Raw genomic sequence first — 26,015 nt, forward strand, 5'->3', positions numbered from 1 at the left:
CAAGGATGGAGTTCGGTCTAAGAAGTGACATATCCCTGCTTCAAAGTCTAATCAGGGCCTGCAGAGCAGGATAAAGATGGGCCCGCGAAGCAGTGTGGCTCAGTGGAAAGAGCCCAGACTTCGGAGTCAGATCGTGAGTTCTAATCCTGCCTCTGCCACTTATCAGCTGTGGGACTTCGGGCAAGTCAGTCCACTTCTCTGTGCCTCAGTTACCTCCCCTGTAAAATGCAGATTAATAATAATGGCATTTGTTAAGCGCTTACTATGTGTAAGCACTGTTCTAAGCCGCTGGGGAGGATACAAGGTGATCACGTTGTTCCACGGGGGGCTTACGGTATTAATCCCCACTTTATAGATGAGGTAACTGAGGCACAGAGAAGCAAAGTGATTTGCCCGAGGTCACCCAGCTGACAATTGGCGGAGCTGGGATTAGAACCATGACCTCCGACTCCCAAGCCTGGGCTCTTTCCATTGAGCCACGCTAAGACTGTGAGCCCCATGGGACAGCCTGATGACCTTGTATAATAATAATAATGGCATTGATTAAGTGCTCACTATGTGCCAAGCACTGTTCTACGCACTGGGGAGGTTACAAGGTGATCAGGTGGGGTTTACAGTCTTAATCCCCATTTTACAGATGAGGTCACTGAGGCCCAGAGAAGTTAAGCAATTTGCCCAAAGTCACACAGCTGACAAGTGGAGGATCCGGGACAGGGGCCTCACGCCACAGCCAACGCTCCCCTAAGCGCTCCGTGTGTCCCCTCTTTTGATGACGATGATATCCGTTAAGCCCTTACTATGTGCCAAGCACTGTTCTAAGCGCTGGGGGAGATACAAGCAGCGTGGCTCAGTGGAAAGAGCCTGGGCTTTGGAGTTAGAGGTCATGGGTTCAAATCCCAGATCCTCCACTTGTCAGCTGTGTGACTTTGGGCAAGTCACTTCTCTGGGCCTCAGTGACCTCACCTGTAAAATGGGGATTAAGACTGTAAGCCCCACTTGGGACAACCTGATAACCTTGTAACCTCTCCAGCGCTTAGAACAGCGCTTGGCACATAATAAGCGCTTAACAAATGCTGTTACTATTATTATTATTAAGTGACTTGCCCAAAGTCACACAGCTGACAAGTGGAGGATCCGGGATTTGAACCAATCAATCAATCATATTTATTGAGCACTTACTGTGTGCAGAGCACTGTACTAAGCGCTTGGGAAGTACAAGTTGGCAACGTATAGAGACAGTCCCTACCCCACAGTGGGCTCATAGTCTAGAAGAGTGGACTCACAGTCTGGAAGATAATAATGGCATTTGTTAAGCGCTTATTATGTGCAAAGCACTGTTCTAAGCGCAGAAAATCCCAGCTCTGCCACTTTTTTATAGCATTTATTAAGCGCTTACTATGTGCAAAGCACTGTTCTAAGCGCTGAAAATCCTGGCTCTGCCACTTTTTTTATAGCATTTATTAAGCGCTTACTATGTGCAAAGCACTGTTCTAAGTGCTGGGGTAGATACAAGGTAATCAAGTCCCACGTGGGGCTCACAGACTTAATCCCCATTTTACAGATGAGGTCACTGAGGCCCAGAGAAGTGAAGTGACTTGCCCAAAGCCACCCAGCTGGCAAGTGGCGGAGCTGGGATTCGAACCCATGACCTCTGACTCCAAAGCCCGGGCTTTTTCCACTGAGCCAGGCTGCACATTTTAGCCCGGGCTCTTTCCACTGAGCCACGCTGCTCATACCTCCCCCATCGCTTAGAACAGTGTTTGGCACATAGTAAGCGCTTAATAAATGCCATTATCATTAAGAGGGGACACATGGAGCGTTTAGGGGAGCATTGGCTGCCCCCTCTCCCTCTCTCCCCCTCGCCCCCCCCCTCCATCCCCCCATCTTACCTCCTTCCCTTCCCCACAGCACCTGTATATATGTATATATGTTTGTACGTATTTTTTACTCTATTTATTTTACTTGTACATATCTATTCTATTTATTTTATTCTGTTAATATGTTTGGTTTTGTTCGCTGTCTCCCCCTTCTAGACTGTGAGCCCATTGTTGGGTAGGGACCATCTCTATATGTCACCAACTTGTACTTCCCAAGCGCTTAGCACAGTGCTCTGCACACAGTAAGAGCTCAATACGATTGATTGATTTTACTTGTACATATCTATTCTATTTATTTTATTTTGTTAATATATTTGGTTTTGTTCTCTGCCTCCCCCTTCTAGACTGTGAGCCCACTGCTGGGTAGGGACCGTCTCTATATGTTGCCAACTTGTACTTCCCAAGCGCTCAGTCCAGTGCCCTGCACACGGTAAGCGCTCAATAAATACGATTGATTGAGAAGCAGAGAAGCAGCGCAGCTCAGTGGAAAGAGCCCGGGCTTTGGAGTCAGAGGTCATGGGTTTGAATCCCGGCTCCGCCACTTGCCAGCTGTGTGACTGGGCAAGTCACTTCACTTCTCTGGGCCTCAGTTCCCTCATCTGCAAAATCATCATCATCGATCGTATTTATTGAGCAATTACTACGTGCAGAGCACTGTACTAAGCGCTTTGGAAGTACAAATTGGCAACATATAGAGACAGTCAATCAATCAATCAATCAATCGTATTTATTGAGCGCTTACTATGTGCAGAGCACTGTACTAAGCGCTTGGGAAGTACAAATTGGCAACACATAGAGACAGTCCCTACCCAACAGTGGGCTCACAGTCTAAAAGGGGGAGACGGAGAACAGAACCAGACATACCAACAAAATAAAATAAATAGGATAGAAATGTACAAGCTAAATAAATAAATAAATAAATAAACAGTCCCTACCCAACGGTGGGCTCACAGTCTAAAAATGGGGATGAAGACTGGGAACCCCCGGGGGGGTGCACCCTGATCGCCTTGTAATCTTCCCAGCGCTTAGAACAGTGCTTTGCACGTAGTAAGCGCTCAATAAACGCCATCATCATTATTATTATTATTGACTGATTGACTGAGGGCCCTGAGGGAAGGAGACGAGGGCGGGTCATGGCGGCGCGCGCAGGCGCAGTAGGCCGCAGGCCGGCGACGGGCGCCATCTTGGAGGGCGTTAGGCCTGGGCGGGGAGGGGGCGGGGAGAGACGTCAGGTTTGAGGGAGGGGAAAACACACACCCCCATACATATATATATGTATATATGTATATGTATATGTATATATATATACACACACGTATACATATATACGTGTACACACACATCGGGCCTAGGTCATCCTTCTGCCCAGTCTTGCCCAGTCCTGCCAAGGCCTACCCGCTTCCGCCGGAAGTCCCCCGGCCTGTCATCTTTTAGGCCTCTTCCCTCAGGCCCTGGTCTTCTCCCCGACTCATTCTTTGTTGTTTTACAGCCCGTGCCGGTCCTGAGCCCCCAGAGATGTTCCACGGCATCCCGGCCCCCGCGGGGACGGCAGGTGAGACCCGGGGGCCGGGGGGGGGACCGTCCATCAATCAGTCAGGCGTGTTTATTGAGCGCTGACTGTGTGCTGAACACTGCATTATCAATCAGTCAGTCAATCAGTCATCATCAATCGTATTTATTGAGCGCTTACTGTGTGCAGAGCACTGTACTAATCGTATTTACTGAGCGCTGACTGTGTGCTGAGCACTGCGCTATCAATCACTCAGTCAATCAATCGTATTTACTGAGCGCTGACTGTGTGCTGAGCACTGCACTATCAATCAGGCAATCAATCAGTCGTATTTACTGAGCCCTGACTGTGTGCTGGGCACTGTACTATCAATCAATCGTATTTACAGAGCGCTGACTGTGTGCTGAGCACTGCGCTATCAATCAGTCAATCAGTCGTATTTACTGAGCGCTGACTGTGTGCTGAGCACTGCGCTATCAATCACTCAGTCGTATTTACTGAGCGCTGACTGTGTGCTGAGCACTGCACTATCAATCAGTCAATCCATCAGTCGTATTTACAGAGCGCTGACTGTGTGCTGAGCACTGTACTATCAATCAATCGTATTTACAGAGCGCTGACTGTGTGCTGAGCACTGCGCTGTCAATCAGTCAATCGTATTTACTGAGCTCTGACCGTGTGCTGAGCACTGCGCTATCAATCAATCGTATTTAGTGAGCTCTGACCGTGTGCTGAGCACTGCGCTGTCAATCAACCAATCGTATTTACTGAGCGCTGACTGTGTGCTGAGCACTGCACTATCAATCAGGCAATCAATCAGTCGTATTTACTGAGCCCTGACTGTGTGCTGGGCACTGTACTATCAATCAATCGTATTTACAGAGCGCTGACTGTGTGCTGAGCACTGCGCTATCAATCAGTCAATCAGTCGTATTTACTGAGCGCTGACTGTGTGCTGAGCACTGCGCTATCAATCAGTCAATCAATCGTATTTACTGAGCGCTGACTGTGTGCTGAGCACTGCGCTATCAATCAGTAAATCAATCAGTCGTATTTATTGAGCGCTGACTGTGTGCTGAGCACTGTACTATCAATCAATCGTATTTGCTGAGCGCTGACTGTGTGCTGAGCACTGTACCATCAATCACTCAATCGTATTTACTGAGCGCTGACTGTGTGCTGAGCACTGCGCTGTCAATCAATCAGTCGTATTTACTGAGCGCTGACTGTGTGCTGAGCACTGCGCTATCCATCAATCAATCAATCGTATTTGCTGAGCATTGCGCTAGCCATCAGTCAATCAGTCAATCGTATTTACTGAGCGCTGACTGTGTGCTGAGCACTGCACTATCAATCAGTCAATCAATCGTATTTACTGAGCGCTGACTCTGTGCAGAGCACTGGACTAAGCGCTTGGGAAGTCCCAGTTGGCAACATAGAGAGACAGTCCCTACCCAACAGTGGGCTCTACTATCAATCAATCAGTCGTATTTATTGAGCGCCTACTGTGTGCAGAGCACTGGACTAAGCGCTCGGGAAGTCCAAGTTGGCAAGATATAGAGACAGTACCTACCCAACATTGGGCTCACAGTCTAAAAGACTGAGCCCCCTCCTTCCTCTCCCCCTCCATCCCCCCCCCCCGCCTTACCTCCTTCCCCTCCCCACAGCACCTGTATGTATGTATATATGTTTGTACGTAATGTATTACTCTATTTTATTTGTACATATTTATTTTATTTTGTTAATATGTTTAGTTTTGTTCTCTGTCCCCCCACTTCTAAACTGTGAGCCCACTGTTGGGTAGGGACCGTCTCGATATGTTGCCTATTTTATTTGTACATATTTATTCTATTTATTTTATTTTGTTAATATGTTTAGTTTTGTTCTCTGTCCCCCCACTTCTAAACTGTGAGCCCACTGTTGGGTAGGGACCGTCTCGATATGTTGCCTATTTTATTTGTACATATTTACTATTCTATTTATTTTATTTTGTTAATATGTTTGGTTTTGTTCTCTGTCCCCCCCTTCTAGACTGTGAGCCCACTGTTGGGTAGGGACCATCTCGGTATGTTGCCTATTTTATTTGTACATATTTACTATTCTATTTATTTTATTTTGTTAATATGTTTGGTTTTGTTCTCTGTCTCCCCCTTCTAGACTGTGAGCCCGCTGTTGGGTAGGGACCGTCTCGATATGTTGCCAACTTGGACTTAGTCCAGTGCTCTGCACACAGTCAGCGCTCAATAAATATGATTGAATGAATGAATTAATTGTATTTATTGAGCGCTTACTGTGTGCAGAGCACTGTACCAAGCAAGTTGGCAACATCTAAGAGACGGTCCCTACCTAACAGCGGGCTCACGGTCTAGAAGGGGATGACAGCCAACAAAATCAAACATATTAACAAAATAAAGTAAATAGAATAGATATGTACAAGTAAAATAAATAAATAAATAGAGTACTAAGCGCTTGGGAAGTACAAGTTGGAATGACGGGCCGGCTTCACCCCCTCCCTCTCATTTTCCACTGAGCCACGCTGCTTGTACCTCCCCCATCGCTTAGAACAGTGTTTGGCACATAGTAAGCGCTTAATAAATGCCATTATCATTAAGAGGGGACACACGGAGCGTTTAGGGGAGCGTTGGCTGCCCCCTCTCCTTCTCTCCCCCTCGCCCCCCCAACCCCCCGTCTTACCTCCTTCCCTTCCCCACAGCACCTGTATATATGTATATATGTTAGTACATATTTATTACTCTATTTATTTTACTTGTACATATCTGTTCTGTTTATTTTATTTTGTTAATATGTTTGGTTTTGTTCTCTGTCTCCCCCCTCTAGACTGTGAGCCCACTGTTGGGTAGGGACCGTCTCTATATGTTGCCAACTTTTACTTCCCAAGCACTTAGTCCAGTGCTCTGCACACAGTAAGCGCTCAATAAATACGATTGAATGAATGAATGAATTGTATTTATTGAGCGCTTACTGTGTGCAGAGCACTGTACCAAGCAAGTTGGCAACATATAGAGACAGTCCCTACCCAACAGTGGGCTCACAGTCTAGAAGGGGGAGACAGACAACAAAACCCAACATAGTAACAAAATAAAATAAATAGAATAGATATGTACAAGTAAAATAAATAAATAAATAAAGTACTAAGCGCTTGGGAAGTACAAGTTGGCAACATATAGAGACAGTCCCTACCCAACAGTGGGCTCACAGTCTAGAAGGGGGAGACAGACAACAAAACCAAACATAGTAACAAAATAAAATAAATATAATAGATATGTACAAGTAAAATAAATAAGTAAATAGAGTACTAAGCGCTTGGGAAGTACAAGTTGGCAACATATAGAGACAGTCCCTACCCAACAGTGGGCTTACAGTCTAGAAGGGGGAGACAGAGAACAAAACCAAACATATCAACAAAATAAATAGAATAGATATGTACAAGTAAAATAGAGTACTAAGCGCTTGGGAAGTCCAAGTTGGCAACATATAGAGACAGTCCTACCCGACAGTGGGCTCACAGTCTAGAAGGGGGAGACAGACAACAAAACCAAACATATTAACAGAATAAAATAAATAGAATTAATATGTACAAGTACCCTCACCCACTTAAGCGACCTTCCTTCTAGTGCCCCCCCAACCCCCCTTCCCGGTCCGGTCCTGACTGACTCCCCGCACCCTGGGAAAAAGGCCCTTGTTATCACCAAGTTACATTAACGACAACCTCATTCGCACCTACTCAGCCTTCCTGTCCCGCCATCGACCCCCGGGCCTGGAATGCCCCCATTCCCTCTGCCCCTCCGCCAAGCTCGCTCTCTCCCTCCCTTCAAGGCCCTACTGAGAGCTCACCTCCTCCAGGAGGCCTTCCCACACTCAGCCCCTTCCTTCCTCTCCCCTCCTCCCCCTCTCCATCGCCCGCATCTTACCTCCTTCCCTTCCCCGCAGCACCTGTATATATGGATATATGTTTGTCCATATTTATTACTTTATTTATTTATTTATTTTACTTGTACCTATCTATTCTGTTTATTTTATTTTGTTAGTATGTTTGGTTTTGTTCTGTCTCCCCCTTCTAGACTGTGAGCCCACTGTTGGGTAGGGACTGACTCTCTATGTTGCCAACTTGTACTTCCCAAGTGCGTAGTACAGTGCTCTGCACACAGTAAGCGCTCAATAAATACGATTGATTGATTGATTGATAAATAAATAAATAAGAGTACTAAGCGCTTGGGACGTACAAGTTGGCATAGCCGACCGGCTTCACCCCGTCCCTCCCTCCCTCTCTTTTTCCAGCTCCTGGGAACAAGCCGGAACTGTACGAGGTGAGCCCCGAGCCCGCCTGCCGAAGAACGCGGCCCCCGCCCATCACGGTTTTCATCCAGTCGTATGGATTGAGCGCTGCCACTGTACTAAGCGCGTGGGAAGTGCAGGCTCTGCGCCGGTGGGGGACGAGGGCGAAGGGGGTGGACCGGCTGGGCCGGACTCAGGTGTCCTTCCCCCCCCCCCCCCCGCAGGAGGTGAAGCTATACAAGACCGCCCGCGAGCGTGAGAAGTGAGTCGTTTATTCATTTATTCAAAAGTATTTATTGAGCGCTCCCACTGGGCTAAGCGCTGTTCATTCATTCAGCCGTATTTAGTGAGCGCTTCCTGTGTGCAAGAGCACTGGACTCAGTGCTGGGGAAGTCATTCATTCATTCGTATTTATTGATACGGGCCTGGAATGCCCCCAATCCCTCTGCCCATCTGGCAAGCTAGCTCTCTTCCTCCCTTCAAGGCCCTACTGAGAGGTCACCTCCTCCAGGAGGCCTTCCCACACTGACCCCCTTCCTTCCTCTCCCCCTCGTCCCTCTCCATCCCCCCATCTTACCTCCTTCCCTTCCCCACAGCACCTGTATATATGTATATATGTTTGTACATATTTATTACTCTATTTTACTTGTACATATCTATTCTATTTATTTTATTTTGTTAGTATGTTTGGTTTTGTTCTCCGTCTCCCCCTTCTAGACTGTGAGCTCACTGTTGGGTAGGGACTGTCTCTCTATGTTGCCATCTTGTACGTCCCAAGCGCTTAGTCCAGTGCTCTGCACACAGTAAGCGCTCAATAAATACGATTTGATTGAGCGCTTACTGTGTGCAGAGCACTGTACTTAGAGCACTTAGAGAAGCAGCGTGGTTCAGTGGAAAGAGCCTGGGCTTTGGAGGCTATGTACATATTTATTACTCTATTTATTTATTTTTTTATTTTACTTGTACATATCCTATTTAGTTTATTTTGTTAGTATGTTTGGTTTTGTTCTCTGTCTCCCCCTTTTAGACTGTGAGCCCACTGTTGGGTAGGGACTGTCTCTATATGTTGCCAATTTGTACTTCCCAAGCGCTTAGTACAGTGCTCTGTACACAGTAAGCGCTCAATAAATACGATTGATTAATTGATTTGGAATCAGGGGTCAAGGGTTCGAATCCCAGCTCTGCCAATTGTCAGCTGTGTGACTTTGGGCAAGTCACTTCACTTCTCTGGGCCTCAGTTCCCTCATCTGTAAAATGGGGATTAAGACTGTGAGCCCCCTGTGGGACAACCTGATCTCCTAGTAACCTCCCCAGTGCTTAGAACAGTGCTTTGCACATAGTAAGCGCTTAATAAATGCCATCATTATTATTACTACTAAGCGCTTGGGAAGCGCTTGTACTTCCCAAGCGCTCAGTACAGTGCTCTGCACACAGTAAGTGCTCAATAAATACAATTGATTGATTGATTGGGAAGTACAAGTTGGCAACATATAGAGACGGTCCCTGCCCAACAGTGGGCTCACAGTCTAGAAGGGGGAGACAGAGAACAAAACAAAACATATTAACAAAATAAATAGAATAAATATGTACAAGTAAAGTAAATAAATGGAATAATAAATCCGTACAAACGTATATACAGGTGCTGTGGGGAGGGGAAGGAGGTAAGGTGGGGGGGGGGGAGCGGGAGGAGGGGAAAAATATGTACAAATAAAATAAATAGAATAGTAAATCCGTACAAACATACATACATATATACAGGTGCTGTGGGGAGGGGAAGGAGGTAAGGCGGGGGGGATGGGGAGGGGGAGGAGGGGGAAAATATGTACAAATAAAATAAATAGAATAATAAATCCGTACAAACATACATACATATATCCAGGTGCTGTGGGGAGGGGAAGGAGGTAAGGCGGGGGGGAGGGGGAGAGGAAGGAGGGGGCTCTTTCCACTGAGCCATGCTGCTTCTCGTAGTAGTGAAGCCACTACTACTTCCCTAGTAGTAGTAGGGCCAGGGGCGTCTAGACTGTGAGCCCGCTGTTGGGTAGGGACCGTCTCTGTATACAAGTCCAAGTTGGCAACATAGAGAGACGGTCCCCACCCAGCAACGGGCTCACAGGCTAGAAGGGGGAGACAGACATCAATACATATTAACAAAATAAAATAAATATGTACAAGTTAGAGTAATAAATAGTACAAACATATAGACAGGTCATTGAGGCTCAGAGAAGTGAGATGCCCAAGGTGACACAGCAGAAACGTGGGGGAGGCGGGATTAGAACCCACAACCTCTGGCTCCCAAGCCCGGGCTCTTTTCACCGAGCCAAGCTCCTACTCAGCTATGGAGCACTCAGCTATGGAGCACTTCCAGTGTGCAGAGCACTAGGCTAAGCAGTTGCAAAATACAGTTCAGCTACAGAGACAATCCCAACCCAACAGCGGGCTCCCAGTCTAGAAGGGGGAGACAGACAACAAAACAAGTAGACAAGTGTCAGTAGCATCAAAATATCTCCCACCCAGCAAGTAACCGGGGAGAAAGGGTCAGAGGGATGAAGGACCCCATCACTGACTGTTCGGAGAGAAGCCGACAGACTAGTCAGGGAGAGAAATAATTTGCAGAGCAAAGAAGCAGCAGAGTGGCAGGAGGTGGTAATAATAATAATAATGATGATGGCATTTAAGTGCTTACTATGTGCAAAGCACTGTTCCAGGCGCTGGGGGGATACAAGGTGATCAGGTTGTCCCACGTGGGGCTCACGGTCTTAATCCCCATTTTACAGATGAGGTCACTGAGGCTCAGAGAAGTGAAGTGACCTACCCAAGGTCACATGGCAGACGTGGCAGAGCCGGGATTAGAACCCATGACCTCTGACTCCTAAACCCGTGCTCATTCTGCCGAGCCACGCCGCTTCTCTGAGGAGCTGAGTATCTAACTGCTTGAGGGGTAATCCTTAACCTAAATACACAGAGTGACGCAGAAGGGAAGGCAAATGAGGGTGGGGAATTATGTGACACCGAAGGGAAGGTGGATGGGGCGGGAGAAAGAGAGGTTAGTTGGAGAAGGTTTCTTAGAGAAGATGGCATTGTATTGGGATATGAAGGGGAGGGGATCCCGGGCTAGAGTGAGGGGGATGGCAGTGAGAAGTGAAATTGAGCCTCTGTGAGTAGGCTTTAGGGGTTAGAGGAGCGAAGTTTGGCTGTAGTAGATGAGCTAGGTAAAGTCGGAGGGCGAGAGCTGATTGAGCGTCACCAGGAAAGAGTCTCAGTTTGATGTGGAGATGGATAGATGGGCATCAGTGAGACCAACTGGATGGGGGAGTTGCCACACCCTCTGTGGAAAAACCAGAAATGTTGCTGCCTTTCGCGTTGCCCTCTCCCCTTCCCAAAACCAGCCTTCCCCCATCTTATTGGGGTCCCAAGCCGCCCACAGAAGAGGGAGGGAAAGCCCAAGGGGGCCTGGACCTCCCTCAACTCCGCCTCCCCCCATGCCCCTGCCCCCTGGGCTGACGGTCCAGTGTTGTTGCACAGGTACGACAACATGGCAGAACTGTTTGCGGTGGTGAAGACTCTTCAGGCCCTGGAAAAAGCTTACATCAAGGACTGTGTCACCCCCAAAGAGTGAGCATGATCCCCTGCTTCGCTTCCTCTGTCCCCTCTTCTTTTCTTTTCTGTGCCCCTGCCCCAACCAGCCTTTTCTCTGTTCTCCAACCTTGTTTCCTTTCCCCCCATTCCTTTCTGCTCTCCCTCTAGGGGAGTGTCGAAGAGGGATTAAGAGCCCTAGGATCCATCTGGAATGTAGATTCATTCATTCAATCGTATTTATTGAGCACTTAATGTGTGCAGAGCACTGTACTAAGCGCTCGGGAAGTACAAATCGGCAACATTCAGAGACAGTCCCTACCCAGCAACAGGCTCACAGTCTAGAAGGGGAAGGCAGACAACAAAACAAAAGACAGGTGTCAACGCCATCAGAATAAATTGAATCATAGCTATATACACATCACTAATAAAAGAGTAATAAGTGTGTTCAAATAGAGTAATAAATGTGTACAAATTTATAGCTGTCTTGGAAGGGGAAGGGGATAGGGCAGAGGGAGGGAGTGGGGGCGATGGGGAGGAGGAGAGTGAAAAGGGGGGGCTCAGTCTGGGAAGGCTCTCCCCCACCTGCTCTCTCCCTTCATTAGCCCGCTCTCTCCCAGTTGCCCAGTCATATGTATTTATTAAACCCCTCATGGGTGGAGAGCACTGTACTAGGCCCTTGAGAGCAGACAGTAAGACTAAAATCAAGGAGTCAGCGGTATTTATTGAGCGCTCCCCGCCCCAGAGAACCCACCTCGGCCCCAGCCTCCCTCCCTTGTCCACAGGTACACCGCGGCCTGCTCCCGGCTCCTGGTCCAATACAAAGCCGCCTTCAAACAGGTTCAGGGCTCCGAGATCGGCTCCATTGACGAGTTCTGCCGCAAGTTCCGGGTGAGTGCCCGGAAAACTTGGGCTCGGGCCGAGTCGTGGCGGGAAGGGGAGACGATTGAAAAATATTTTCGGTGGTCGGCTGCCAGCTGGCTCTGGGGTGAGACAGAGAGAGGATGGCCTGGTCCCTGCCCTTGGGCAATTAACAAACACAATCCAGGCAGAGGCTTCGGTACTGGGGAGCTGGTGACGCTGGGAGGGCTTCCTGGAGGAGGAAGCGATCAGTAGAATTTGAAGAGGGGAGGTGGGTTGGGCCCAGAAAAAGGAAGAAGCCCATGCAGACAAGGGAAAGGAGTGTATGCTGGCTCAGAGGTGGGAGTTTGGCTCTAGACTCTAAACTCATTGTGGGTAGAAAATGTGTTTACCCACTTAGGTATATCGTGTTCTCCCAAGTACTTAGTACAGTGCCCTGCACACAGTAAGCGCTCAGTAATTTTGACCCCCCCCCCCTCGTCTCCCTCTCCATCCCCCCATCTTACCTCCTTCCCTTCCCCACAGCACCTGAATATATGTATATATGTTTGTACAAATTTATTACTCTCTTCATTTATTTATCTTACTTGTACATATCTATTCTATTTATTTTATTTTGTTAGCATGTTTGGTTTTGTTCTCTGTCTCCCCCTTCTAGACTGTGAGCCCGCTGTTGGGTAGGGACTGTCTCTATGTGTTGTCGACTTGTACTTCCCAAGCGCTTAGTCCAGTGCTCTGCACACAGTAAGCGCTCAATAAATACGATTGATTGATTGATTGATTGATTGACCAATTGGGTGACCAGAGAGCATAACTGGTGTGGAGGGTTTGGGGTGGGGGCGATGAGATTGGGGCTGGAGGGGCCCTTCCATTCATTTATTCAATCGTATTTATTGAGCACTTACTGTGTGCAGAGCACTGGACTAAGCGCTTGGGAAGTCCAAGTTGGCAACATATAGAGACGGTCCCTACCCAACAGCGGGCTCACAGTCTAGAAGGGGGAGACAGAGAACAAAACAAAACGTATTAACAAAATAAAATAAATAGAATAGATATGTACAAGTAAAATAAATGGAGTAATATGTACATACATATATACAGGTGCTGTGGGGAGGGGAAGGAGGTAAGGTGGGGGGGATGAGGAGGGGGAGGAGGGGAGTAGGAGCTCCTGGCTCCTAAGGGTGAAAACAGCTTCAGCTTTTGGGGCAGGGTCACTCTAGACTGTGAGGACAGGTGCTTTTCCAGGGTGGGGACAGAAAACGCCCATGTCCCCGAGCTCCTTGTCCGTCAGCGTTCTCCCGTCCCTTTCCGTCTCCTCAGCTGGACTGTCCGTTGGCCATGGAGCGGATCAAGGAGGACAGACCCATCACCATCAAAGACGACAAGGGCAACCTGAACCGCTGCATCGCTGACATCGTCTCGGTGGGGAGCGGGCCGGGGCTCGGCATCGGGGGGTGGCTCTCTCTGCCCTCCTGGCACCGGGGAGCCCCTCTCTGGGCCGTGGGGGTGGGCGATTGTGCTTGGGGCGAGGGGAGGGCCGGAGCCTCGTTCAGGACGTGCGCTTTCCCTTCCCCTCCCCATCCCCTCAGCTCTTCATCACCGTGATGGACAAGCTGCGGCTGGAAATCCGCGCCATGGACGAGGTCAGGAGTGCAGGGCTCTGGGGGAGGGCACCTGGAGGATATGAGGATTTCCTTCCTTCCTTCCGGGCTGGGGGCGAGAGCAAGCTCTGTTTCCTGGGGCTAAGAGTGGGGTGCTTGAGGGGAGGGAGGCCCGTAGAGGATTGAGCTCTCCCATGCCTGCAGATTCAACCGGATCTGCGGGAGCTGATGGAGACGATGAACCGCATGAGCCACCTGCCCACCGACTTTGAAGGGCGGCAGAAAGTCAACCAGTGGTCAGTGGCTCCAGCCCGGGGCTGAGGAGGGGAGGGGGCGGACTACAGTCAGAGCCAGCTGTGTGGGGTCTAGGTTTGCCCAGATCTCTGGAACTGGCCAGGCAGGGTGGCATTCCCACGGGCGGGCTCCAACCGGTGCCCCAGAACTGCCCCAGGAGCCGCTGGCCGCGTGGTGTTGATCGGGGATCAACTCCTAGTGCCAACCTCCCCCACCCTCCCCACCAGGCTGCAAACCCTGAGCGCCATGTCGGCCGCGGATGAGCTGGACGACTCGCAGGTGCGGCAGATGCTCTTCGACCTAGAGTCGGCCTACAACGCCTTCAATCGCTTCCTCCACTCCTGAGCGTCCCCCTCCTCCTCCGCTCCCCAAGACCCAGGACGAAGGCCTCCTCCTCCCCCCCACCCCGCCACCCCCCAACTCTTCTGTCTCTGGACAGCTGCGGGCCGAGGGGACGGACGAGGGGACGCCACCTCCCAGAAAGGAGGAGGGGGGAGATCCCTGGCGGACGGACGTCCCCAACCAGAGTCTCTACTTACAGGGGCCTCCCATCCCACCTGCCCCAGCCTCTGCACTGTCACTACTTTAACTCCCTGGAGGCTGCCAAACTCTAGTCCCTCCTATCCCCCCCATAGGTGGAATAAAAGCAAAGCCTCTGTGTCGAAGCTGTCCCCTCTTCCCCCACCCTTAATCAGACTCCTCCCCTCCCGCCCCACCCATATGCCTTTGTGGGGGCTGGAAGAGAGAAGGATGAGCTGGGCTGAAGTGGCAGTAGCAATATCCCCCTGGATTGGGGAGGCCAAACCCTGGGTTACAGTTAGGGCCCAGGCCTGCTTTCCACAAGACATAGGACGGGGAGAGACTGAGTCCCGCGCTGCTGAGAGGGATGTCCAAGTGGGCCTGGTGACAGATTGGGAGGGCTCGGCCCAGAGGACGGAAGGCCCGCGGGGAACTGAGTCAAGGTCTCCAACTATATAAAGGATTATTGTCGGGACGCCTCTCACCGGTTATTTCCTCCGCCCACTGCAAGCAGACCACGGGGAGCAAGCTTAAATTTCAACAGGAGAGATTGTGGATGGAACTAAGGAAGACCACCTTGGCTGTGGGGCCCACTGAAAAGTGGAAAGGGAGTTCTGTGGAATTGCGAAGATTGTAAAGAAAAGAGCGGGCCCCTGTCAGCCCCGGATGGGCCCGTCGTTCTTGGGCACTGACCCAGGGGGATGGACTGGTTGGCCCCTCGCGGCTTCCCTCGGTCTTGGGGGTGGCCCAACCCATCTCCACTGGCCAACACTCAACATCCCTGGGGTCACCACTTCTCGCTTGTCTCCAATGCCTTGGGCCGCCTTGCCACCCGGTCGGCATCTGACAAAGCAGCTGGCCGTCCCCGGGGTTGGTCGTGGTTCTGCTGTGTGGAGATAATCGCACAGAGGAGGGGAGGGTGTGATCTCGCAGGGCCTTCCCCCGTTCTTGGCCATTCTCAATCAACCAATGGTATCTGTTGAGTGCTTAGTACGTGCAGAGCACTGGACTACGCACTTAGGAAAGCACAAAGAGTTGGTAGAGGCTCCTGCCCACAAGGATTAGCGGCGGGGAGGACAACAGGGAAATAAATTGCACAGGTTATGTATGGAAGTGCTGTGTCGTCTCCTCATCTTTAAGGAGTCATGTCCAACGGTTGGGTCTGGAGCTTGGGGAAGGTAGAGGTAAAGGGATTCTGTGCATTTTGACATGAAATAAAGTAGGTGGCTCCGGGTTTAGACCCAGGCCGGTCAGGAATGAGAGAATTCACGGTATTCTCCGGGAACTGGGAAGTGACATTGAATAAACCTCAGCCTGGGACAGCAGTGGAGAGCACAATTTTTTGATAGCGGGGGGAATGATAATCCAAGGTCTCTAGGGTTTTTTTTTTCAGTTAGTTTTTCCTCTCAATAGTATTTTTTAAGTGCTTACTATGTGCCACAAACTGTTCTAAGCACTGGGCTAGTTCAGTCCAATCAATCGTATTTATTGAGTGCTTACTGTGTGCAGAACACTGTACTAAGGGCTTGGGAGGGAACAGTACAACAATATTGTGGTGGTTTGCTGTCAGAGGAACAGGATTCCTCAGAGAGCCATAGCAGTGTGGAAGTAAGCTGGCTCCAGGGCAACCGGGACCTCTGCAAATGCATTCAATTGAAGGAACAGGTCAAGCAATCAATCAATTGTATTTATTGAGCACTTACTGTGTGCAAGAGCACTGTACTAAGAGCTTGGGAATTACAAGTTGGCAGCATATAGAGACAGTCCGTACCCAACAGTGGGCTCACAGTCTAAAAGATGCTTAGCAAGCACTGAACAAATGTAATTAAAACAAATGCGGATGAGTCTGATTTCCCCCTGCCACCACCCCACAGGATTTTGACCCCGGATTTCAGACCTGACCTTTGCCGTGCCCCGTGGTTCCTATCTCTCCTGCCTTCTTTAAGAAGACGGCAGTGGTGAAATCCCGGAATTCCCGCTGCGGGTTTCCCCCAGCGTGAGCATCAAAATTTCTGACAGATTTTCTGGACATGATCCTTTTTAGCTGAATTTTAAACTTCCTGGGATTAGGCACCTCAAATCTGATAATCCATCTCTTCAAACTCTCAGGGGCTCCCTGGTGGGGGGGGGGGGGGTCCTGTTAGATGTGGGGGGAGCGGAGACCCTGCCCCTCCAGTTTTCCCAGACCTGGAATTCAGAAGGCCATGAGTTCTAATTCCCGCTCTGCCGCTTTTTTTTTTAAATGGCATTTGTTAAGCGCTTACTATGTGCAAAGCACTGTTCTAAGCGCTGGGGGGAATACAAGGTGATCAGGCTGTCCCGCGTGGGGCTCACAGTCATCATCCCCATTTTACAGATGAGGTAACTCAGGCTCCGAGAAGTTAAGTGACTTGCCCAAGGTCACACAGCAGACGTGTGACAGAGCCGGGATTCGAACCCATGATCTCTGACTCCAAAGCCCGTGCTCTTTCCACTGAGCCACGCCGCTCCTCTGCTGTGTGACCTTGGGCAAGTCACTTCGCTTCCCCCACACCTCATCTGTAAAATGGGGATTGAGACTGAGAACCCCACATGGGGCAGGGACTGTGAAGTGTTTAGTACAGTGCTCTGCAATCAATCATATTTATTGAGCACTTACTGTGTGCAGAACACTGTACTAAGCGCTTGGGAAGTCCAAGTTGGCAACATAGAGAGACAGTCCCTACCCAACAGTGGGCTCACAGTCTACAAGGGGGAGACGGAGAACAAAACCAACCATATTAACAAAATAAAATAAATAGAACAGATACGTACAAGTAAAATGTAAGCGCTCAGTAAAGACGACTGAATGAATGAATGTCCAATCTGAGAAATTTGTATCCACCCCAGCACTTAGTAAGGTGCCGGCACATAGTAAGCGTCTCCTCTAGGCTGTAAACTCATTATGGGCAGGGCTGTGTCTGCTAATTCTGTTGTGCTCTTTCAAGCACTTAGTACATTGCTCCGTACATAGTAAGTGCTCAATAAATACCACTGACCGATTGATTTTTTTATTTAAAAACTACTTTTATTTTAAAAAAGGAGGAGGAAAATATGGCTACGTCCTCTGAGACTCAGTGGAGGCAGTGTGCCCACAAAACCCAAGCCAACCTTCCCTCCCGAATTTCAGCAGGACCAACCTGCTCCCTGCCCCCAGGGAACGGATGACGTGTCTGTGAAATTTTGTGTGTGTGTGAGAGAGAGAGACTTTTTTAAAAAAAATGGCATTTATTAAGCGCTTACTATGTGCAAAGCACTGTTCTAAGTGCTGGGGAGATTACAAGGTGATCAAGTTGTCCCACGGGGGGCTCACAGTCTTAACCCCCATTTTATAGGTGAGGGAACTGAGGCCCAGAGAAGTGAAGGGACTTGCCTGAAGTCACACAGCTGACAATTGGCGGAGACGGGATTTAATAATAATAATAATAATAATAATAATAATGGCATTTGTTAAGCACTTACTATGTGCAAAGCACTGTTCTAAGCGCTGGGGAGATTACAAGGCGATCAAGTTGTCCCACAGGGGGCTCACAGTCTGAACCCCCATTTTATAGGTGAGGGAACTGAGGCCCAGAGAAGTGAAGGGACTTGCCCGAAGTCACACAGCTGACAATTGGCGGAGACGGGATTTAATAATAATAATAATAATAATAATAATGGCATTTGTTAAGCACTTACTATGTGCAAAGCACTGTTCTAAGCGCTGGGGAGATTACAGAGCGATCAAGTTGTCCCACAGGGGGCTCACAGTCTGAACCCCCATTTTGTAGATGAGGGAACTGAGGCCCAGAGAAGTGAAGGGACTTGCCCGAAGTCACACAGCTGACAATTGGCGGAGACGGGATTTCAAAAGCAGAGCGGAAAGCAGATGTCCACTGGCTGGAAATGGTTACAGTCTTAATAATAATAATGATGGCATTTGTGAAGCGCTTACTATGTGCCAAGCACTGTTCTAAGCGCTGGGGGGGGGGATACAAATTAATCAGGTTGTCCAACTTGGGGCTCACAGTCTTAATCCCCATTTTCCAGATGAGGTAACTGAGGCCCAGAGAAGCGAAGTGACTTGCCCAAAGTCACACAGCTGACAAGTGGCAGAGCAGGGATTGGAACCCATGACCTACCGCCCTATTGAGAGCTCACCTCCTCCAGGAGGCCTTCCCAGACTGAGCCCCCTCCTTCCTCTCCCCCTCTCCACCTCCCCCGCCTTACCTCCTTCCCTTCCCCACAGCCCCTGTATATATGTTTGTACATATTTATTACTCTATTTATTTACTTGTACATATCTATTCTATTAATTTTATTAATATGTTTGGTTTTGTTCTCTGTCTCCCCCTTCTAGACTGTGAGCCCACTGTTGGGTAGGGACCGTCTCTCTATGTTGCCAACTTGGACTTCCCAAGCGCTTAGTCCAGTGCTCTGCACCCAGTAAGCGCTCAATAAATACGATTGATTGATTGATTGATGACCTCTGCCTCCCAAACCCGGGCTCTTAAGCCACTCTCTTCTTGATCCCCAAACACAACAGATTCTTTTCCCTCCCTCAACCCTTTCCTTGCCCCCTCCTCTACCCTTGGCCTTCCTCCTGCCTCTGCTCTGCTCTTCCAGCTGAGACAGGAGGGAACAGGAGTCCAGTCTATCCCTTCTGGATTGAGTCAGGGGCTCGTCCGGTTGAAAGGGAGTGGAGGGAGTGTCCATATTCTCCCGATTGAGTCAGGGACCTGATTCCCTTGGGGTCAGAGGAGGGTGGGGACTAGTCGAGGGCAAAGTCAGCCATCCTCAGCCCCGGGGCTACTGCAGGTGGGAGGGGTTGGGAGGGGCCTGAGCCCTAAAGTGACAATGGTTTGGCTTTTTAAAATGGCATTTCTTAAGCGCTTACTATGTGCAAAGCACTGTTTTAAGCGCTGGGGAGATTACAAGGTGATCAAGTTGCCCCACGAGGGGCTCACAGTCTTAACCCCCATTTTATAGGTGAGGGAACTGAGGCCCAGAAAAGTGAAGGAACTTCCCCAAAGTCACACAGCTGACAATTGGCGGAGACGGGATTTCATAATAATAATAATAATGGCATTTGTTAAGTACTTACTATGTGCGAAGCACTGTTCTAAGCGCTGGGGAGATTACAAGGTGATCAAGTTGTCCCACGGGGGGCTCACAGTCTTAACCCCCATTTTGTAGATGAGGGAACTGAGGCCCAGAGAAGTGAAGGGACTTGCCCAAAGTCACACAGCTGACAATTGGTGGAGACGGGATATAATAATAATAATAATAATAATGGCATTTGTTAAGCACTTACTATGTACGAAGCACTGTTCTAAGCGCTGGGGAGGATACAAGGTGATCAGGTTGTCTCACAGGGGGCTCACAGTCTTAACCCCCATTTTATAGATGAGGGAACTGAGGCACAGAGAAGTGAAGTGACGTGCCCAAAGTCACACAGCTGACAATTGGCAGAGACGGGATTTAATAATAATAATAATAATAATGGCATTTGTTAAACACTTACTATGTGCAAAGCACTGTTCTAGGCACTGGGGAGATTACAAAGTGATCAAGTTGTCCCACGTGGGGCTCACAGTCTTAATCCCCATTTTACAGATGAGGGAACTGAGGCCCAGAAAAGTGAAGTGACTTGCCCAAAGTCACACAGCTGACAACTGGCTCAGCGGGATTTGAACCCGTGACTTCTGACTCCAAAGCCCGGGCTCTTTCCACTGAGCCACGCTGTATTTATTGATTATTTACTATGTGCAGAGCGCTGGACTAAGCGCCCGGGAGAGGACAATGCAATAGAACTGGCAGCCACATTCCCTGCCCAAAACGAATTTACAGTCCACAGGGAAAGACAGACGTTAATATGAACAAATGAGTAATTAATCAAATATAATTTAAAGATATGTACACAAGTGGGGGTGGGGAGAATATCAAGCGACCATAGGTCACAGATTGAGTTGCAAAGCCGACGCAGAAGGGAGTGCTTAGTACAGTGCTCTGCGGACAGTAAGCGCTCAATAAGTACGATTGAATGAATGAATGAGAGCGAGGTGGGGAAAAGAGGGTTTAATCAGGGAAGTCCTCTTGGAGGAGGTGTGACTCACCTCCTCATTTTGGAAGCTCTTGGTGGGGTGGACATGTAAATCACCCCCTCTTTGACCTCAGCCTGGGACTTTTCCGCCCCCCTTGACCCCCCTATGCCTTGACTCAGTGTGGCCCACAGGATCAGAATAACAGTAATTTTGGTATTTGTTAAGCGCTTACTACACGCCAGGCACTGTACTAAGCACCAGGGTAGATAGCGTGGCTTAGTGGAAAGAGCACGGGCTTGGGAGCCAATCAATCAATCGTATTTCAATCAATCGTATTTATTGAGCGCTTACAGTGTGCAGAGCACTGTACTAAGCGCTTGGGAAGTACAAGAGGCAACATATAGAGACGGTCCCTACCCAACAGTGGGCTCACAGTTGTGGGCTCGAATCCCGGCTCCGCGACTTGTCAGCTGTGTGACTCTGGGCAAGTTCATCCATTCAATCGTATTTACTGAGCGCTGTGTGCAGAGCACTGTACTAAGCGCTTGGGAAGTACAAGTTGGAAACATATAGAGACGGTCCCTACCCAACAGCGGGCTCACAGTCTAGCAGCGTGGCTCGGTGGAAAGAGCCTGGGCTTTGGAGTCAGAGGTCATGGGTTCAAATCCCGCTCTGCCACTTGTCAGCTGTGTGACTTTGGGCCAGTCACTTCACTTCTCCGGGCCTCAGTTACCTCATCTGTAAAATGGGGATGAAGACCGTGAGCCCCACGTGGGACAACCTGATCACCTTGTAACCTTCCCAGCACTTAGAACAGTGCTTTGCACATAATAAGTGCTTAACAAATACCATCATTATTATTATTACAAGGTAATAAGGTTGGATACAGTCCCTGTCCCACACGGGGCTCACAATCCTCATTTTACAGATGAGGGAACTGAGTTCATTCATTCATTCATTCAACGGTATTTATTGAGCGCTTACTGTATGCAGAGCACTGTACTAAGCGCTTGGGAAGTACAAGTTGGCAACATATGGAGATGGTCCCTACCCAACAGCGGGCTCACAGTCTAGAAGTCACCCAACTTCTCTGTGCCTCAGTTCTCTCACCTGTAAAATGGGGATTAAAACTGTGAGCCCCATGTGGGACAACCCGTTAACCTAATCCCAGCGCTTAGAACAGTGCTTGGCACATAGCAAGCGCTTAACAAATACCATCATCATTATTATTACAAGGTAATCAGGTGGGATACAGTCCCTGTCCCCCACAGGGGCTCACAATCCCCATTTTACAGATGAGGGAACTGAGTCGCAGGGAAGCAAAGTGCCTGGCCCCAGATCACACAGCTGACAAATGGCGGGGCAGGATTAGAACTCAGACCCCCCAAATCTCTCTCTCTTTCTGGTCACTGTATGCTTTACCACTGCTGCCGCTGGCCAGGGAAGCCGGCCGGGGGTCGGGGGTTTGGGAGGCCGCCCCTTCTCCGTCCTCCTCCAGGAAGGAGACAAGGACCCTACGAGGCAGGGCCAAAGGCCAAGGCCACAGGGCTGCTCAGGGCTACTGTTTGTCCTCCCTCACTGCTGCTGATGCTGCTCGGAAGGGACTCAGGGCAGAGTCCAGCCCAACCCCAGAGGCCCAGCTTTCCCGACTGCTGCGGGATGGCAGGCAGGCTCCTTCTCTCTGCACCCAAGTGAGGGATTCACTCATTCATTCAATCGTATATTACATATTTACTATTCTATTTATTTTAACATGCTTTTTTTAAAGCGCTTACTATGTGCAAAGCACCGTTCTAAGCGCTGGGGGAGGCTACAAGGTGATGAGGTTTGTCCCACTTGGGGCTCACAGTCTTAATCCCCATTTTCCAGATGAGGGAACCGAGGCCCAGAGAAGTGGAGTGACTTGCCCAAAGTCACTCAGTTCTAAGCGCTGGGGAGGATACAAGGTGATGAGGTTGTCCCACTTGGGGCTCCCAGTCTTCATCCCCATTTTCCAGATGAGGGAACCGAGGCCCAGAGAAGTGAAGTGACTTGCCCAAAGTCACGATGTTCTAAGCGCTGGGGAGGATACAAGGTGATGAGGTTGTCCCACTTGGGGCTCCCAGTCTTCATCCCCATTTTCCAGATGAGGGAACTGAGGCGCAGAGAAGTGAAGTGACTTACCCAAAGTCACACAGCTGACAATTGGCGGAGACGGGATTTAATAATAATAATAATAATGGCATTTGTTAAGCACTTACTATGTGTGAAGCACTGGGGAGGATACAAGGTGATGAGGTTGTCCCACGGGGGGCTCACAGTCTTCATCCCCATTTTCCAGATGAGGGAACTGAGGCCCAGAGAAGTGAAGTGACTTGCCCAAAGTTACACAGCTGACAATTGGCGGAGCCGGGATTTGAACCCATGACCTCTGACTCCAAAGCCCGGGCTCTTCCCAATGAGCCATGCTGCTTCTCTTCTTGTTTTGTTGTCTGTCTCCCCCTTCCAGACTGTAAGCCCGCTGTTGGGGTAGGGACCATCTCAATATGTTCCCCCTCCTCCCCGTCTCCATACCTCCTTCCCCTCCCCACAGCACCTGTATATATGTCTGTACGTATTTATTACTTTATTTATTTTCCTTGTACATATTTATTCTATTTATTTTATTTTGTTAACATGTTTTGTTTTGTTGTCTGTCCTCCCCTTCTAGACTGTGAGCCCACTGTTGGGTAGGGACCGTCTCTCGATGTTGCCAACTTGGATTTCCCAAGCGCTTAGTCCAGTGCTGTGCACACAGTAAGCGCTCAATACATACGATTGAATGAATGAATGAATGAATGAACGAATGAATGAACGAATGAATGAAAGCTCTCCAAACCCACAGCTCAGAGGGCTGGGAACAGGAATGTCCCCTATCCAGAAGGACTCCCTCCTGCAGGGGTGGAAGGGCCCCTGTCATTCATTCATTCATTCAATCGTATTTATTGAGCGCTTCCTGTGTGCAGAGCACTGTACTAAGCGCTTGGGAAGTCCAAGTTGGCAACGTCTAGAGACGATCCCTGCCCAACAGCGGGCTCACAGTCTAGAAGGGGGAGACAGACAACAAAACTTAGTTCCCCAGGGCGACCTTCCCCCATCATTCCCCAGCCTGAATCCCCCTCCTCACCCCGGGAAAGGGGCTCCTCTGCTCCCTGGCCTAGTGGGATCAAGTTGGGAAGGGGGCCAGGCTGGGCTCCCATTCCAATTCAACTGTCCCTCACAATCCCCGGAGGCCTGATCACTACTTGGCACATAGTCCCCAGGGCCCAGGGTGGGGGAAAGCCCGGCCATTGTCATGGTGATAATAATAATAATAATAATAATAATAATAATAATGGCATTTATTAAGCACTTACTATGTGCAAAGCACTGTTCTAAGCGCTGGGGAGGTTACAAGGTAATCAGGTTGCCCCACGGGGGGCTCACAGTCTTAATTACCATTTTACAGATGAGGGAACTGAGGCACAGAGAAGTGAAGTGATTTGCCCAAAGTCACACAGCTGACAATCGGTGGAGCCGGGATTTGAACCCATGACCTCTGACTCCAAATCCCGGGCTCTTTCCACTGAGCCAACGCTGCTTCTCTAATGGGACGATTAGATTAGTGATGGGACGATTTCCCCACCCCAGGGGCTGCCAGGGGGGTGGTCTGGCCTGACCTGAGGTAAAGACCCCTAAACTGGAAGAAAGGTCTGAACAGAGGTGGCATGGGGGGATTCATTCATTCATTCGTATTTATTAAGCACTTACTGCGTGCAGAGCACTGTACTAAGCGCTTGGGAAGTACTAGTTGGCAACATATAGAGACGGTCCCTACACAACCCTGGGCCCAATTTCCATGGCTGTGTTGCGGTCCACTAGGCCCAGAGATCCGCTTGTCTTTTCCGGAGCCCCAAATTCCTGTCCCGCTCTCACCCCTGTGGCCTATCTCCCCCTCCCCGCACCCCCAGCTGTTTGTGGGTCATAATAATAACAATGGCATTTATTAAGCGCTTACTATGTGCAAAGCACCGTTCTAAGCGCTGGGGAGGTTACAAGGTGATCAGGTTGTCCCACGGGGGGGCTCCCAGTCTTCACCCCTATTTTACAGACGAGGTAACTGAGGCACAGAGAAGTGAAGTGACTTGCCCCAAATCACACGGAGCCGGGATTCGAACCCACAACCTCTGACTCCCAAGCCCGTGCTCTTTCCACGGAGCCACGCTGCCCAGAGTAAGCGATTTATTAAGCACTTACTATGTGCAAAGCACTGTTCTAAGCGCTGGGGAGGTTACAAGGTGATCAGGCTGCCCCACGGGAGGCTCACGATCTTCACCCCCATTTTACAGATGAGGTAACTGAGGCACAGAGAAGTGAAGTGACTTCATCATCATCATCAATCGTATTTATTGAGCGCTTACTATGTGCAGAGCACTGTACTAAGCGCTTGGGAAGTACAAATTGGCAACATATAGAGACAGTCCCTACCCAACAGTGGGCTCACAGTCTAAAAGGGGGAGACAGAGAACAAAACCAAACATACTAACAAAATAAATAGAAGTGACTTGCCCAAAGTCACCCAGCTGACAATTGGCGGAGGCAGGATTTGAACCCATGACCTCGGACTCCAAAGCCCGGGCTCTTTCCACTGAGCCACACTTGCTCTCTTGAAGCCCGGTTGCTAGTGTGGGGTGGAGGGTTGGTTTTATCTGCCGGGACCCCAACAACTCCCTACCCCCAATTCCATCCCAGGGGAGGACTGAGCATGGAGGCAGACATCAAGGCAGCCCAGACTACAGGACACGTGAGAGAAAGGCCAAACCTTCCTTCTTCCTTCAGTCGTATTTATTGAGCGCTTACTATGTGCAGAGCACTGCACTAAGCGCTTGGGAAGTACAAATAGTCAACATACAGAGACGGTCCCTACCCAACAACGGGCTCACAGTCTAGAAGGGGGGACCTTACGCTCAAACCAGCAGCTGTGGGTGTGTTCAATAATAATAACAATACTTAGGGCGCCTGATAGGCGCTAATTAATTAATTAATCCCAGCTCTGCCAATTGTCAGCTGTGTGACCTTGGGCAAGTCACTTCACTTCTCCGGGCCTCAGTTACCTCATCTGTAAAATGGGGATTAAGACTGTGAGCCCCCCGTGGGACAACCTGATCACCTTGTAACCTCCCCAGCGCTTAGAACAGTGCTTCGCACATAGTAAGCGCTTAATAAATGCCATTATAATAATAATAATAATAATTATGTGCCAAGCACTATACTAAGCACTGGGGAAGATACAAGTTGGGTTGGACAAGTGATTCTGAACACTGCTCGTCGACATCCCTTCATCCTTTTAGACTGTGAGCCCACTGTTGGGTAGGGACTGTCTCTATATGTTGCCAACTTGGACTTCCCAAGCGCTTAGTACAGTGCTCTGCACACAGTAAGCGCT

The 26,015-nt window shown here is 49.4% G+C and overlaps 1 protein-coding gene across 1 annotated transcript; it reads left to right on the forward strand.

Annotated features, from left to right (window-relative positions):
• The first annotated feature begins 3,168 nt into the window (after positions 1–3,168).
• VPS28 (VPS28 subunit of ESCRT-I) lies at positions 3,169–15,644 on the forward strand. The gene is made up of 9 exons (XM_038760583.1): positions 3,169–3,429; positions 7,687–7,715; positions 7,908–7,945; positions 11,206–11,295; positions 12,042–12,147; positions 13,438–13,539; positions 13,707–13,760; positions 13,923–14,014; positions 14,240–15,644. The coding sequence occupies exons 1-9, from the start codon at positions 3,393–3,395 to the stop codon at positions 14,355–14,357; spliced, it is 666 nt and encodes a 221-aa protein (XP_038616511.1). The 5' UTR covers positions 3,169–3,392; the 3' UTR covers positions 14,358–15,644.
• Positions 15,645–26,015: the final 10,371 nt, after the last annotated feature.

This window comes from Tachyglossus aculeatus, chromosome 18 (genome assembly GCF_015852505.1).
Source record: "Tachyglossus aculeatus isolate mTacAcu1 chromosome 18, mTacAcu1.pri, whole genome shotgun sequence".
NCBI lineage: Eukaryota > Metazoa > Chordata > Mammalia > Monotremata > Tachyglossidae > Tachyglossus > Tachyglossus aculeatus.

What these genes read in the sequence shown, in the direction of transcription:
- VPS28 (XM_038760583.1), top strand. Translation starts at nt 3,393, where the DNA reads ATGTTCCACGGCATCCCGGCCCCCGCGGGGACGGCAG. An exon ending in GACTGTGTCACCCCCAAAGA is followed by an intron (nt 11,296 to 12,041) that starts GTGAGCATGATC and finishes CCTTGTCCACAG; the next exon opens with GTACACCGCGGCCTGCTCCC. An exon ending in AAATCCGCGCCATGGACGAG is followed by an intron (nt 13,761 to 13,922) that starts GTCAGGAGTGCA and finishes CCATGCCTGCAG; the next exon opens with ATTCAACCGGATCTGCGGGA.